Genomic DNA, 15715 nt, shown 5'->3' with positions numbered 1-15715 from the left:
GTAATTCTTTGGTGGGTCAATAAAGTGCAACAGTCTATGGAATAATTAGTCCATGTAAAATTAGTTTCACTCATCCATTTTGGGATTGAACTTTAAAACTCATTTCCATTATATCTTTCCTCTCTACTCCTCCATACTCCAAATTCCATAAAGAGATTGACTGAAAAGACAACAAAATTACTTCTTAAAACTTAAGTGTTTGAAGAAGTGAGGGTTTACTGAATTACATCATTGCCTACATGTCAATCATGTCTACTTAAATTTTTTAACATTGTAAATTCCTAAAGGATAAGAGCTATGCTTGTTCAGTTTGTTGAATTTCAAAGCTCAAGGTAGTACCACATATAGAGAAGTGCTGTATTTGTGCCTGTTATAATTATAGTGGGTTATCAAAATTAGATATTTTAGAGAGATTGTTGGGAACTACTAAGAGTAGAAAAGAGTTCATCATTGGCTATATGATGAATATCATAGTCGCCTTTGTACCTTACGGTTCAGGGCTGATTTTGTTGTTTGAAATCAGTAATTCATTCCTTATTCTTACTGTATCATAGATGACAGTAGAAGTTTCTTGTCTGAAGTAGATTTTGCCTCAGTATCAAGCTTTTCTTATTTATAACTTGATTTGTTTCTTACTATTAGCTCTACTACTTCCCTATATTAACTTTCAGCTTCTGAATGATCTTCAACTCCTTAATGATTACCACACTTTGTGCTATTGGCTATTCTGGATCTTCAGCTCCTTTTTTGATCTACGGCGCCCTATTGCTTTCACTTCTCTGACATACTGCTGTCTGTCTTCATCTTTATCTGATGTGTAATTTTTAGGAGTAGTTCACTTGACTTTGTCTGAGGTTGTTTTATCCACTACTGCCCATGACCAACATGATTTACTCCTTTCTTTTCATCACCAGCCAAATAGTTTTGGTTTGTTTTGATTTTTGCATATAAAATTGCTTCAAGAGATTTATTATTTATAAAATGTAGTGTAACAGTAACTATGATAATAGTTAACATTTACATAGTAATTTAAGAATGCAAAGCACTTAATATGACTTAATTCATTTGACTTTAATAAAAGGTTTATAATTACTAATTACCCAAGTATGTCATTTATTTTACAGGTTACATTCATTTAAGCATTTTGTTCTATATAACCTACTTATGATAATTATATTGTTTTAAAAATATTTTGCTGAAGTGTTCAAATAGCATTACATATTTTGTACTGACGTGACTAAACTTAAGACTCAGTGGCTTCTATAAACACAATTAAATTGTTTTAAATTGTGTTTTATTAATTTTTTTTTTGCTCTGTTATATCTTTTTTTATTTGTGTATAAATTGGATTTAAGTTAGGCAGAGTTGCATGAAGTTGTCAGCTTCACTCTCCTAAAACCATCACTGTCTAATGATAGGACTGAATCAAGATGGCTGGTGATCACTTGAGATAATCTTGGTGTCCTTGATGTCTAACCCAGCTCTAAGTGCTCCACAATGCCTGCTTCACCTGCCTTCATGGCCATTGGAACAAATTGTTCTCACCCACCCATTCCACCAGGGGAGGTCTTTACATGCCTGGGATAGATACCCCACTAACTCATGAAGACTGTTTACCCTCAACTTGGTTTATTTCTACTGCCGAAATGGTTTACCAGGGTGTGGCTATTGTCCGTGAGCCACAGGTGAGAGAGTTAGGTGGATCAGGTAGACACCAAAAGTGGAAAGCAACCTTGTAAAGAGCTTGGCCCTCTTTACACCAGAGGTATTCGTCTTCTCTGAAGATACCCTACACCTTTAATTTATTATGTAAACATTTTAATATTAATAAGCACCATTGCTAAATCTTACTATTATCTTTTTTTTTTTTAAAAGCAGTATTGATACTTAACTTAGTAGTGGTCACTACAATAATTGCCTTTGCTAATTTTGGTGCTATATAATGAAGGCCTACTTTAAAAGTAGAGATTTTGTTATGTGACACACCTATATGTGGGAAGCTTTCATTATTACTGCAGCTACTATCTGTTGGGTAATAGCTACTGGAATTGATGGTCATTATTTTTCACCTTTTAGTTTCTTCAGACTTCTAAATAGTATCTAGTGCTTGGCAAAGTCAACTGTCCTTGGTATTACCAGCTTGCTTTGATTACTCTCAATAAGCTATATAAAAGTAATGTCCTGAACCCTTATTTACTTTTACCTTAAGGAATTTGAGATTCCTTCTTAAAAAATCAGAAAATGCTGTGGAAAAGAATGAAAAAAGCTTTTTAAAATAATAATTATAGCATTCTAAAAGTAATTTAAAACATTTTTTTAAAGGTAAAGAGAGACCTTCTGCCCAGTCTTTGAAAACATCAAGAGATACTTCTCCTTCCAGTTCCACAGCAACTCCCTCATCAAAGGTTTGTTTTGCTTCTTTAGATTAAAAAAAAAAAAAATTGAAAGATATACATTAGCTAGAAATAATTAAGAAATTATTTGTCATTGGCAATGCCAGGTATACTTTCTGTAATAAACCTTTTCATCCATATTTACTAGTGTAGTTAGGGGGATAATTTGTTCTGAATTTTAGACATAGGAATTTTAATTACTGTAGTTTGAAATTTAGTGTTTTCAAACTGCTTGTAGCAATTTGAAACTGAGGTACTCCTTTGACATCTATGAGTAAGGTATTTGAATGCTTAACCAAATATTTAAATAGAGGCAATTCAGAAGAATAAACTGGATAATTTTTATTACTTAAAACTGAAAATATTTTCTAAGACTGAAATTAATTATTTAGTTTATTTCAATAATTTCATTAATTCATATTCCTCAATAGATATATCATCAAAGGATATGTGTAAACAATTGTCAAAGGAAGAATTGCAAACCATTAACCATATTTTTAAAATCCTCAAAATCACTAATAAGAGATAAGCAATCCTGTGTTTTCACCTCACTTGTAGAAAATTGACAAAATAAATCACTGTTGAAGTGGTGTGAAAAAAAATAGGCACACTAATAAGCAGATCAGGAGATCATTATATACTTCAACAACAATACTATATGATGATCAATTCTGATGGATGTGGCCCTCTTCAATAGTGAGATGAACCAAATCAGTTCCAATAAATCAGTAATGAATTGAAGCAGCCAGACCCAGCGAAAGAACTCTGGGAGATGACTATAAACCACTATATAGAATTCCCAATCCTTCTATTTTTGTCCGCCTGCATTTTTGATTTCCTTCATAGGTTAATTGTATACTATTTCAAAGCCCGATTTTTTTGTACAGCAAAATAACTATATGGACATGTATACATATATTGTATTTAACTTATACTTTAACATTTAACATGTATTAGTCAACTTGCCATCTGGGGAAAGGAGTGGGAGGAAGGAAGGGAAAAATTGGAACAAAAGGTTTTGCAATTGTCAATGCTGAAAAATTACCTATGCATATATCTTGTAAATAAAAAGCTAGAATAAAAAAAATTAGGCACACTAGTGCATTGATATTAGAACTGAATTGCTCCAGTTTTTTTTGGGGGGGTGGGGGTGGGGGTGGATAAGAATCGTATTAGGGACATGGATTATAGAATGCCCATGTCCTTTGACATTCTCTTGCTTAGACATATATTCTAATAAGGATAGTAACCAAAAAAAAAGGCTTCATATCAATAGTCAATCCACTAAAATATTTATAACAGTACTTTTGTGTGATAGGACAATAGGTGCTTATCAGTTTTGTTAATTGCATGAAATGAAATATTGCTGAGTTATAAGAAACAATAAAATGACAAGTATCGACAAGCATGAAAAGACATACATGAACTGATGGAAAATGAAATATGTAGAACCAGAAATGTCACAATACAATGACAACAATGTAAGTGGAAAAAAAATCCATAAAACAAGAGAAATGGAAAGAAGAAGAAGAGAAATATTATTTGACATTATAATAATTAATTTTGGCCCCAAATAAGAGATAATAGTGCATTCTCCCTTTAATTTTTAGGGATAGGAAAACTATGGATTTGAAAAATTGCACATAATATCAGATATTTTGATCCATTAGTCATTTTTGCTGATCCTTTTTTTAAACCTTTTTTATTTATTGTAACAGCTTTCAGAGAGACTGAGATTATAAGATATGTGGGTAAATGGAGACGATTTTTAAAAATGTATCAATAGATATGAATTTTTTTAAAATTGACTCCTAGGACTTAATGAACAAATTGCTCTAAGTATATTAATACTGATAGGGTTAAGATCGCTTCGTTTTTAATTTTTGTATTAAATATTTCAAATTATCTATAATTTCATTATCATTAAGTATTCCCATAACTGATAAACTATAAACTTTAAATGCTCAAAAAACAGCATTTGAGTGACAATTCTGTAACGTGTTACTATGGGCCCAAAAAGTCATCATTTGTTGATCTACCTTCTTTTGAGCCTTCTGGTAAATTACCTAAACTTTACTTCCTTGACAATAGACATAATCTGTTTTGGGTTTTAAGCTTTCTGTCATAGTAGGGCCTGTCAAGTCAGCATTTTGCTAGCTTAGCCTTTTGAGAGCAAAGGATCACTTCCTGCCTTTATTCATGGGAAGAGCAACTGGGTGCTTTATAGTATAACAGCATTTCTTAAAGGCTTAATTTGAATTGAGTATATAGCCTGATAAGAGAAAGTCAGGAGGTATATTAAGACTAGGTCAAATTCCTGTAATTTTGAAGGGACCTATATAACTTTAAATACAAAATCCTATTCTTTTTACTTTAGCACACTGTGTAAGTGACCCTTAGTCCATGAAATCTATGTTATTGGAGTTTTTACAATATGGAAAAGCCTTAAATACTATTCCATAATATTAATAATAAAAATAATAACTATGAATTATTGTAGCTAACATTTAGAAAACTTAATATGTATCAGATACTGTTAAGTACAATTTATTAACTCATTTAATTCTCACAACAACTCTGGAAGGCAGGTAGCTATTATCATCCCCATTTTACAGAAGACAAAACGTACCAACATAGATTAAGTGATTTGCCCAGAGTTATGCTGGTATTAAGCATCTGGGACTGGATTTGAACTCAGATCTTTCTGATTCTGGGCCTAACCATCTATACACTTTACCATGTAGCTGCTTCCAGAAACAAACTATCCCCTTTTTCTTTCTTTCTTTTTTTTTTTTTTTTTTGTTTTGTAACGACTAATCTAGCTATGTACATAGGATGTATTATAAATTTGTGTTTTTTAATATTATTTTTTTCATCAAAGTATTATTCCAAATCTAATAATGGCATCTTGATTACCCTGCAATCTTGCTTTAGAAGGCAAGTTCTATCATGTTGTTAAGTTGTGGTCCTGACTGTGAATTTCTAATAACTAGCCTAACTAAATGTGGAGAGGCTTATATTTCAATAGTAAGGTGGATACTTGGTGATGAATTTAAGTCATGGTAATTGATGAAAACAAAGAAAAATGGAAAATGACCCTTAATTCTATGTCCTTTTTTTCTGGAGTAATGGTGGGAGAGAAGCACAAAAGAAAGATTTACAGTGCTAAAAATCACAAGGGTTTTAAAACTACTTGTAAATAATAGTAGACACAGAATTAGAGGTGTAGAACCATAACAGTTTTGATATTTTTATGAAAAATGAATCAAAGAAAAAAGTCATAGTATTATGGAAGTATGGCATTATAGGTTCTTCTTGGAAAAAAAAATGAATTGAGTGAAATGGTTTTATCACATTCAAAAGCTACTTAGAAGCATCATTTCATAGATACTTAGATATCTTCTCCTCCAGTGTTCACAAATATTTGTAAAAATATAATGAATATAATTGGAAATTATATCCCTGTATTGACATACACATTCAGTAATTTTATTGTCTTCCAGTAAAAAGATGATTTTTAAAAATGTAGGGAAATATGGTTCTGGAGTAAAAAAACAGAATCCATGGGCAGGTGTAATATGTGTGCAAGCTGTGCAAGTTAATTCAAGAAAAGTAAAATAAATTTGTTGACATGCAATGCACCTTGTAACTTTTTACATCTTTTAAAATTAATATGCATTATGCTTATTTTACATAATTATTTTTCATGAGTTCACAAGATTGTGATAGATTCTTTAATTTTTAAAACATGGAACCAAATATCACATTGGATATTAATTACACCTTTGACTCATAGTCCATTTTTTCATAGATTTTGAATGACCTTTAAATCAGATGAGTTCCCAGACCATTGAAAAATATTCTCAATTTTTTGTGATACATTCCATTTTGTTTGAGAAATTTGATAATTTTAGAATAATTCTACTTAATCATATCCTTTGATTGTTTATCCAGTGGCAAAAGACCCCTTGTCTTATAGTGGATTTTTTTAAGGAAATAATTACTAAAAATTTGAAAATTTAATAAGCACCTATTAATTTTTAGATGCAGGTCATCTAAATGTGGAAATTCATTATCACTTTTTTCATGATGTGTTTATGTAATGTTTTGATGTTTACAAAATGTTTTCCTCAAAAAATCATATGAAGTAAATAATTTTAATCATCAGTTTTACTAATGAGAAAGCAAACAGAAAAAGATAAAGTGACTTGCTCAACTTGAGTCAATTCTTAGATCTGGAACTCCAGAATAAACTCCAATCATTTTATTGTTAAGACCCAAGTTCTTTATGTAACACCATTTCATTTCATAAATTGCTTTTGCTTTAAAAGAGGTATACCTTTTATTTTAATTTTAACATTAAAAACCCTTTTAGAGTTTTAATAGATTTTTTTTTTCATTAGGTGTCAGATAAACCTAGCAGGCTAACTGAAAAGGAACTTGCAGAGGCTGCAAACAAATGGGCTGCAGAAAAATTAGAGAAGACTGATGAGAATAACTTACCAGAAATTTCTGATTATGATGTAAGAATCACATTTCTTTGTCTATCTTCTCCATGGTTGAAAAAGATAGTTTGTTGTTTTAACACATGCTATTTATTGGAAGACAAGCATTGGATTGCCAGTTTATTATTGCTTAGATATTTAGATATTTTTGTAGATAGATGGCTTGTTTTAGTAATGCATGTGCATGCATGCATATGTGTTTGTGAATTCATTCTCTTTGTACTAACTAGTATATAAATGTTTAGAAAATAAGATAAAAGGTTTTTTTTTTTTAATCTGGACCTGTGATTTTTTTCAGTGTAGATAACTCCAACTGAAGGGTCTCTGTGATAGCAGAACATTGAACTGCAGTTTATAATCTTACATTTATCTGGGACACTAAGAGAATAAATATATTGTCTATGGTTATGAAGTTAGAGTGTTTTCAAGGCAGATCTTGAATTCATGTTACTTTGCTTCTAAAGCTAATAATATTCTGCTTCTATTATTCTATAACAATAATAATAATAATAAGGCTTTTGCTATACTGCCTTTACTGCCAAGATTACACACTTTAACATGCGTTCTTAAAAGAATTAAAAAAAAAAAAAAACCTGACAAAAATTCACATTAAACTTAAACAAGATTAGTATTATTATGACTTTCTTCTAAGTTGAGATTGCTCAGTAATTTCCCAGGATTCCTTAAATGCCTACAGGCTTGTATATTATCAGGGAATTTCAACGAATATGCTTTTGTTTCTTTGGTAATGTTTAGGATAATTATTGACACACTTTTAGCTGTCAGTGGTAGTAATAATATTGATTATATAGTTTTGTAATTGTTTTAAATTATTGTATTTTCAGTATCAATTTTCATTATCTTTAAAATGAAGAATTGATAGTGGTTTAAAAAATTGAAAATTATCTGATAGATTGAACTTTTTCAAAAAATATTCATATTACAATTTTTTCAAAAAACATTCATTCTGCACCAGGCAGATGTACCTAATTTAGTCTGACTTGAATATGATTACCTTTTCCAATTGAAAATAAGACGCCAAATATGTTTTGGTAAAGAATGGGATAATAGGACTATTCCTATGAACTGCTATACTTGACCTCTTCAGTATTGGTAGCCTTTCTTTAGACTTTTAGTGTTTTTATATGCAAATGTAAGTTACTCTTAATCATCACTCTGTAAACATAACCTTCATAATCCACTTCTTATTGAGAATCTCATTTTAGCCTGGCAGTCCTACACTCATGTGGGTATTGTTATCTGAGCGTCTTATGGATGAAACATGGACAGAAAAAGGAACTTGGGAAGATCACAATACTGACTTAGCCATGGGATATAGCAGTGATGTAGGACCAGTAATTCTAGATAACTTCTGGAGCTCCAGGCCAAACCCATATCACTTAATTTTTTCATTTGTCTTAATTATAAATTAGTTTTTTAAGAGTTGGAGGAATAAAAGAGTGGCATTTCTATTTTGAAATGTATTTTCACTAACAGAAACAAACTGTTTCTGGGAATATAATGAGAGAGACCTTGGTTATTTCCCCTGTATCTTTAATACCTCTATCTTTAAAAGCTTTATTAGAAAAGAGATAAATTGTACAACCTCTAGTATAATACACTCGATTTGGGGGAAAGTAGATTTAAAAGAGCAACGGAAGCCATAGTTCAAACTTTTGTAGAAGTCAGCCTTAAAGGAGAAAAATTCAAAAGACAAAGAATTTTGACGAGGGAAAAAAGGGATGTCACCTAAAGAGATAGATCCATAGGAATTCATTGACAAACTTTGATTTTAAAAAGACATGTACTATAAGGACAGATAGCAGAAGAGTTGTGTCAGGACCACTAAAAACTGAGAATTATCTGCGGCTAGTGAGAGAAAACAGAAATAAGGGAGGAGGTGATGTTGGGGCCTGGTATGGGGATGTTAGCTTAAGAAATAGAAGTCTTTGGAGGGTATTATTAGCCATTTTTAAGTATTCTGATGGCCTTATCTGGAAAAGACATTGAGCTTGTTTTATTTTGCCACAGAGAAATTATGTTCATCACTTGAGATTTAAAAACAACTGGGTAATTACTTGTTTAGTACATTATAAAGAAAGTTTTTATTTAGATTTTATTGGATTAGATGGCTTCTGAGGACCTATCCAACTTTGAAATTCTGTGATTCTTTGGGCCAGAAATGTGATAAAGATCAAATAAATTTGTGTGGACTATTCAGAGAAAGAAAAGTTTAAATTTATTTCAATGAACATTTTAAAAACCATTAACCTTTTAAAAAATATTTTTGTTTTCTTTGTGTTTGAGTTTCAACTTAAATAATTTTCCTCTTTTTTTTCTCCCTCAAACTGAGGCCTTTTTGATTTAATATTTCCTATGTTTTACTAACCATGAAAGGCAATATTGAGAAGTGAAGAGAGAAGGAGGGAGAGAGCAAGCTGATCTTCAAACCAAGATGGCCTGTTGGCAAGTTCCTTGAACTCTTAGTAGTCTTAGCAAGTTTCTGAGTTGAAAAGTTTCACAGAGGGTGCCAAACAACATTGCTAGAGGAAAGTTACTCAGTTCTCCTGGGAGTTGTCTTTTTTAGTAAAATCACAGGTCCAGTCCCTATCATTATCTTATATTTTAATAATTAGGCCTGGAAATATAATGATTTCAGAAACTCCTTTAAGAATATATGGTTTTCCTTTTTTCTCCATCTTGCTCTTGGCCTCTTCCAGGCTGTGGAATGCCTGTTCATGTTAAGCAGCTGTGTAAAGATGGCTAAGTCTAAGAACAACACCACTCAAATCCACTCATGAAAATGGCACTGACATGGCATCAAGAACCTAGGTCACAGAAGTAGGAGTCTGAAAGGAACTGACTCCAAGATTCTGAGAAATATTAATCTTTGCCAAGAAACATAAGAAGAATGGCCAAGAAGATGCAGATCAACAATACCAAAGCCACCAGGGCATGAGCAGAGGCCTCTCAGGTCCAAGATCCCCAAAGCTAGTGCCTTCCTCACTGGCCTCACAGTGGCCCCTCTAGGCCCTAGAATCAATATCAAATGCCCAGGCCTCAGCATTGTGAAGTACAGCTCTGAACAAATGACACCAAGAAAACCAAATCTGACATCAAGTTCAATAAGTCTGACACCAAGGTCACCAAATCTGTCTGAAGGTCATCAAAGTCTTTAAAGCCGCCAAGTCTGACACCAAAGCCATCAAGTTCGATTCTAAAGTCACAAAGCCCAGTTATTCCAAGGCTCCCAAACCCACTGGTCCTAAGGCTGCTAAGCCTCCTGACTGGAAGCCTTCCCAGTCCACCGGCCCTAAAGGTATCAAATCCAAAGATTCTGGGGCCTAAATCTATTAGTCTCGACCCTCCAAAATTGATGCTTCTGGACAGAAAATTTTGTTTAAATTCTAAACCACTGTTATTTTTATGTTTTTTTTTAATGTCATTTTTCACTGTTTTGTACAAGTAAAGGAAGTGGTGAATCATAAGGGAAAAAAAAGAGTATATTGCTTCCTAATAGTTCAAGATTTGACTACTGGCCCAATTGCAATGAAAATGGGATTTCAAAACAAAAGTAGCCAGAACCTGGTGTTATTGCATTTATAGACCCTAGTTCTACAAATAGCTTACTTATTGTGCTCACCACTACTTATACGTTTCTTTTCAGCTTTCTCTCTTTACTTTCCTCTCTCACCTCACTCTTTCAGCTTTCCATTTTCATTTTCCACCATGGCACAAAATTTACTATAGTTTTACAAATGACTAGTAAAAGATATTATATAAAATTTTAATTAGCACTTTGTCCTCTCCTCTCTTTTCCCTCCTTTCATTCTAACACTAGGTCAAAAATATAATATATTGTAAATTAAATTAAATTAACATCTTTTATATAATTTTGCATTTGTAATACTTCATGCTGAACTGTTTGCAAGGCTGACTCTGTGGTGATTTGAAGTTAAAACAATTTGCCAAAAAATTAAATGTTCTAGATACTGTGACTAAAAATATACTATGATCAAAAATAAAACCAGTGAATTGCTTAAAATGAGCTAGCAAAAATAAAACTATTGCTGATTGTTTAGAAATGAGCTACTTAAATTGAACTGTATTACCTTGAAAGTTGCTACTTTCTTTTTGGGGTTTGCTTCTATGTTGTTTAAACAATCTGCAGCCCAGAGTAACAAATTCAGATTCAGAGAGCAAATTCAAAATTCAAATCAAACCTTCCCTTTTTTACTTTCTTGACAGTAAATATTTGTATTTATAAAATGTAAATTCTTAGCTCCATATTTCTCTTCTAATTTTTTCTTAGACTACTCATCTGTTTCCCCGTGTACACAGAAAGTTATTTAAGGATTACTCTTGAAACAGATAAAAGTTTAATAACAACTTAATTTAATCACAATCAAGGATGTAGATTACTTTTAGATTTAATGAGTGTAGAAGCTTCATCTTACCCACTATTAAGAAAGATATCTTTGGGGAATGTGAAGTAATGCAGTAGGTAGAGGAGACACTTTGGTCTCAGATATATTAGGTGCGTGAACTTGGACAAGTATCTCAATCCCATTTGCCAGAGAGAAAGAACGTGCAATTGCAAGTGAGTGCTGCTAGCTTTATATTTCCTTCACATATTCTCATTAAACCTAATAAAATCAAAAGCATCAAAAACACTATTTAAATGGTAAAGGATCATCTCTTTCCTTAATATAATTTCTCCTGCTAGTGTATCATAGAAACAGTTATCTGAAACATCCTTTTTATAACTTTATTTTTATTATATTTTCATTTATTTCATTAAATATTTCTCACTTACATTTTAAAATTTTTTGAGTTCCAAATCCTTTTTAGCCCCTCCCTTAACTATTGAGATAAGCAATACAATATCAGTTATACATATGAAGTCATGAAGAGCATTTCCATAATAACCATGCTGTTTAAAAAAAAAAAAAAAAAAAAAGACCATAGACCAAAAAATAAAAACAAGAAAAGTAAAGAAAGGGAAAAGAATATGCTTTGATTTGCACTCTGTTCATCAGTTTTCTCTTTGGAGGTAGATACCATTTATTAGAATGGTTCCTTTTTAATTGTCTTGGATTACTGCCTTGACCAGAGTGAAGTCTTTCATAGTTGGTCATTTTTACAGTATTGCTCTTACTGTATACAGTGCTCTCTTGATTCTGTTCACTTCCATTTGCATTAGTTCATTTAAGTCTTCCCAGTCTTTTCTGAAACACTACCTTCATTTCTCAAACCATATTATTACTGTATTATAGTCATATAACCCAGTTTGTCTAGCCATTTCCCAATTGATGAGCATCTTTTCAGTTTCCAGTTTTTTACCACCACAAAAAGAGTTGCTATAAATATTTTTGTACATTTTAAAAAATAAAATTGACTTCATTCCTTACATATTTGAAAAATGAAGTCTTTATCAAGGAAATTTGTTTTTAAAAAAAGCCTTTCCAGTTTCCTGCTTTCCTCTTAATTTTGGCTGCATTGCTTTTGCATGAGCAAACCCTTTTTAATTTCATGTAATTAAAATTATCTTTTATATCATTAAAAATATCAATTTTATTCTTTTTAAAGGCTGGGTCCTCAGCACCATTATACAATGACCAACCAGAAGAGCCTGAGACAAATGCTACAGATAGTATTGATCTTTTTGAAGACAACCAAGTAACCAGTCGCTCAAAAGCAATAGCATCAAAGACCAAAGAAATTGAACAGGTATTCAGATTTTTAAAAGTATATCATACACTATATGAACTGCATTTGATTTCAGTGGATAAAGATTTTTACAATAATCTTAATATTTACTTTCCCATTAAATGTTGATAATGACTCATTTGTGAGAAAAGGAAAAAAATTGTTTTTACCAACATTAAGTTCTTGCATTTATTATTCTATATAGCAGTCATATAATTCTTTAAAAAGAGAGATATAGATTGTAGCTTCCTATCACTTCTTATCCTGAATAAGAATGACAGAATTTCACTGTCTAAAGGGACCTCAGTAAGATTTTATGGAGATTCCCCATGGTACTTATTTATATAGTTTTAAAGATAACAGTTTTTGTCAAACTTAGTATTTATCATTAGCCTTTGCTTATTCTGAACTTTAGTACTGTTAACATTGTTTTTAAAGAACTTTGATAAGCTTTTGTATTTACTTTCTATACTTGTTCTATCTTCTCTATGTGCTTTATTGTTAAAAAAAAGGGATCTAAGTTGGTGGTCAGTTAATTTCCTGTGCAGTCAAGTTAGGCAATTTAGCCTTTTCTTCCTTATTAGAATTGCTTCTTTATGTCTTTAAAATTTCATTGAGGGTTTCCCATCTTTCTTGAGTTTTTGTCCCCGTTACAACTTTACTTACTTCATTTCACTTTACCTGAATCCTACCTATACATCTACTCTCCACATTTTTTCTGAAGTCTTTTAAATATGTATTCTTCAATTATGTCATATATAAACTGTCATTTTATTTTCTTTTATTATGAATGTGAAGATGAAATTTTCATTTCAGTTTAATGGTTTGGAAGTTGAATTAAATGACCTTTTCCTTTCTAGTTCAATATTTAATGCTCTTTCATTTTGTTATTATTTGTATGTAGTACCTAGATAAAATGTGGAATAAATATCAAATGGTTATCTATTCTACTTGTATAACTGGTTCAAGATTACTCAGTAACTTTATATATATACAAAATGTTGGGTTGACTTCTCCAATTCATAGCCATATCAAATTTAATTATGATCTCCACATTACAGTTTTTAAAATGCTAACCTTAGAAGGAACCTTAAGTGTACTTTCTAAAGGGAAGGGAATAAAGTATTTGTACAGTACTTGCTATGTTCTAGGCACTGCACCTTTAGAGCTACTTATAAAAATTATACCATTTGTTTCTTAAAGCAACCCTATGAGATGGGTGCTATTGTTATGTCCATTTTATAGTCGAGTTTTATAGTTGCTTTATTCTAATGTCTCCCTCCACAATCTTCTCCTTTGTTCCAGTCTGGGGTGAAGATGTGGCTCTTCTTATCAAAGCAAACTCCTTGACAGACAGCCTAAATTCTGAGACAAAGTGATCTTTGATCAGGGTGCCAAATTTTTAATAATGATGATAGTTAACACTTTTATGGTGCCTACTGTGTGCCAGACATTGTATCACGTGCTTTGCAGTTTTCTCACTTGATCTTCAGAACTACTTATTATTATCCCCATTTTTAGGCACATGGAAATTAGAAAACTTGCCCAGGTTCATACAATTTCTAAATGTCTGAGACCAGATTTGAATTTAGGTCTTCCTGGCTTTACACTCATCACTATCCACTGTGCCACCAGATGCCTCATTCTGATACTACCTAGCATTTATATAGCACCAATCTGTGCCAGGCACTATTTTAAGCACTTTAAAACTATCTAATTTCTGAAACATTTCATAGTGGGACCCATAGTATGAATACATAATTTGTAATAATGAACTCACTATGACCATTACTGATGTTCAGAAATTTGTCACTCTCCCTCCTAAACCTCTCCCTATAGAAAAAGAAGAAAAAACCAAATTTAACAACTTATTAAAGTGAAAGATTTGGTATTTCTATTACTTATGTAGAATCTTGATTTGTAAATTATTAAAACTTACCTGCCTCTAATTTTCGATTTTGTTTAATAGTAATGAATTCTGATTATTATGTTAGGAAGGCCTCTAAATTTATGAGTACCAAAGTGTTTGAATGTAGATTATGACAAAAATGAACACTCTTTCCTAATATCTACCAATTATAATATGTTAATTAATGATAATTATAACAATTATAGTATGATGTACTACATATTTATATACAACACTAATTATGGTAGATACCTCATTTCTTTTCATGCCTCAAACTAATGCCTCCTCACACCTTCTCAGCTAAGTTATTAAAATTGCAAGCAAAGAGGAAAAAACAAAACAAAACACCAGCCTGCTAGAATATTCCCCTGCTGAACCAGAAAGATAAACAAGTTAATTAAAAGTTCTGAATTATGAAAATAAAAATATAACGCAATTTGCCTCCCTACTTTTTAAATAATAAATTACAAAATACATCATACAAAATGTAAGCTCCCTTCAGGAATTTTACAGCTATTTAGAGAGAAGGCTCTCCCTTTCTTTCCCTTTGTTTCATTCCCTCTTTTTGATAACTTGACCTTTCTCTTATAGGCTCACTTCTTCCCCCCTTTATCACATATTCTCCCATTTCTCACAGTTCTGCAGTTTGGTATCACAAAAAGAATTTAGTTACTTTTCAGTAACTCTATTTCATTCCTTTCCCTCCATCTCATTTTCTATCTGATTTCCATTTTCACTTTCTTCTTGTGTATTTCTTTTCTTAGAAAGATCTTTCTGCGTTGTTGGTATTGTTGTCATCTTTGTTGTTATTAACCTCATAGGTTTCTTTCTTTTTAAAAATTCCCTGTGTTTTCCTTGGTTGCTATATTTATTTACCTTTCTTATAATTTATTTTTCTAATGTATTTGCAAAGCAAGTCACATTTTGAGGCAAGTTCATATTTTCTTGATAGGAATTTTTCAAATGCTTTCTTGTTCTTTTTTGCTGATTATGCTCAGAATTGCAGAGTATGTGTCACCTTGAGTTGCATCTTGGAAATATTTTGCTTTTTGAAACACATTCCATTGCCTGATTCAGTTTCTGATCTTTGCAGAATAGTCTTTTCATTTTCAAATTTCCTTTATATTTCAAAGTTTTTTCCTGCTCCCTTGAGCTATTTCCCTTTGGAAATAATCTTTATATATATTTTTTGATTGGCA

General features: G+C 31.6%; 1 protein-coding gene across 11 annotated transcripts in view; it reads left to right on the top strand.

Annotated features, from left to right (window-relative positions):
- PPHLN1 (periphilin 1) overlaps positions 1 to 15715 on the top strand; it is a 190818-nt gene that overhangs the window by 135408 nt on the left and 39695 nt on the right. For 8 of the 11 annotated variants that reach the window (XM_051961718.1, XM_051961721.1, XM_051961725.1 and 5 more), the window contains 3 exons: positions 2323 to 2405; positions 6797 to 6916; positions 12488 to 12628. In XM_051961718.1, coding sequence (XP_051817678.1) covers positions 2323 to 2405; positions 6797 to 6916; positions 12488 to 12628 — 344 coding nt within the window. Of the gene's footprint in view, positions 1 to 2322; positions 2406 to 6796; positions 6917 to 9618; positions 10218 to 12487; positions 12629 to 15715 lie in introns of those variants that run through there. The other 3 variants (XM_051961726.1, XM_051961723.1, XR_007947684.1) reach the window with 2 other exon arrangements.

This window comes from Antechinus flavipes, chromosome 5, assembly GCF_016432865.1.
Source record: "Antechinus flavipes isolate AdamAnt ecotype Samford, QLD, Australia chromosome 5, AdamAnt_v2, whole genome shotgun sequence".
Taxonomy (NCBI): domain Eukaryota; kingdom Metazoa; phylum Chordata; class Mammalia; order Dasyuromorphia; family Dasyuridae; genus Antechinus; species Antechinus flavipes.
The sequence above is the reverse complement of the archived record's forward strand: the minus strand, read 5'-3'. Positions and strand labels throughout refer to the sequence as shown.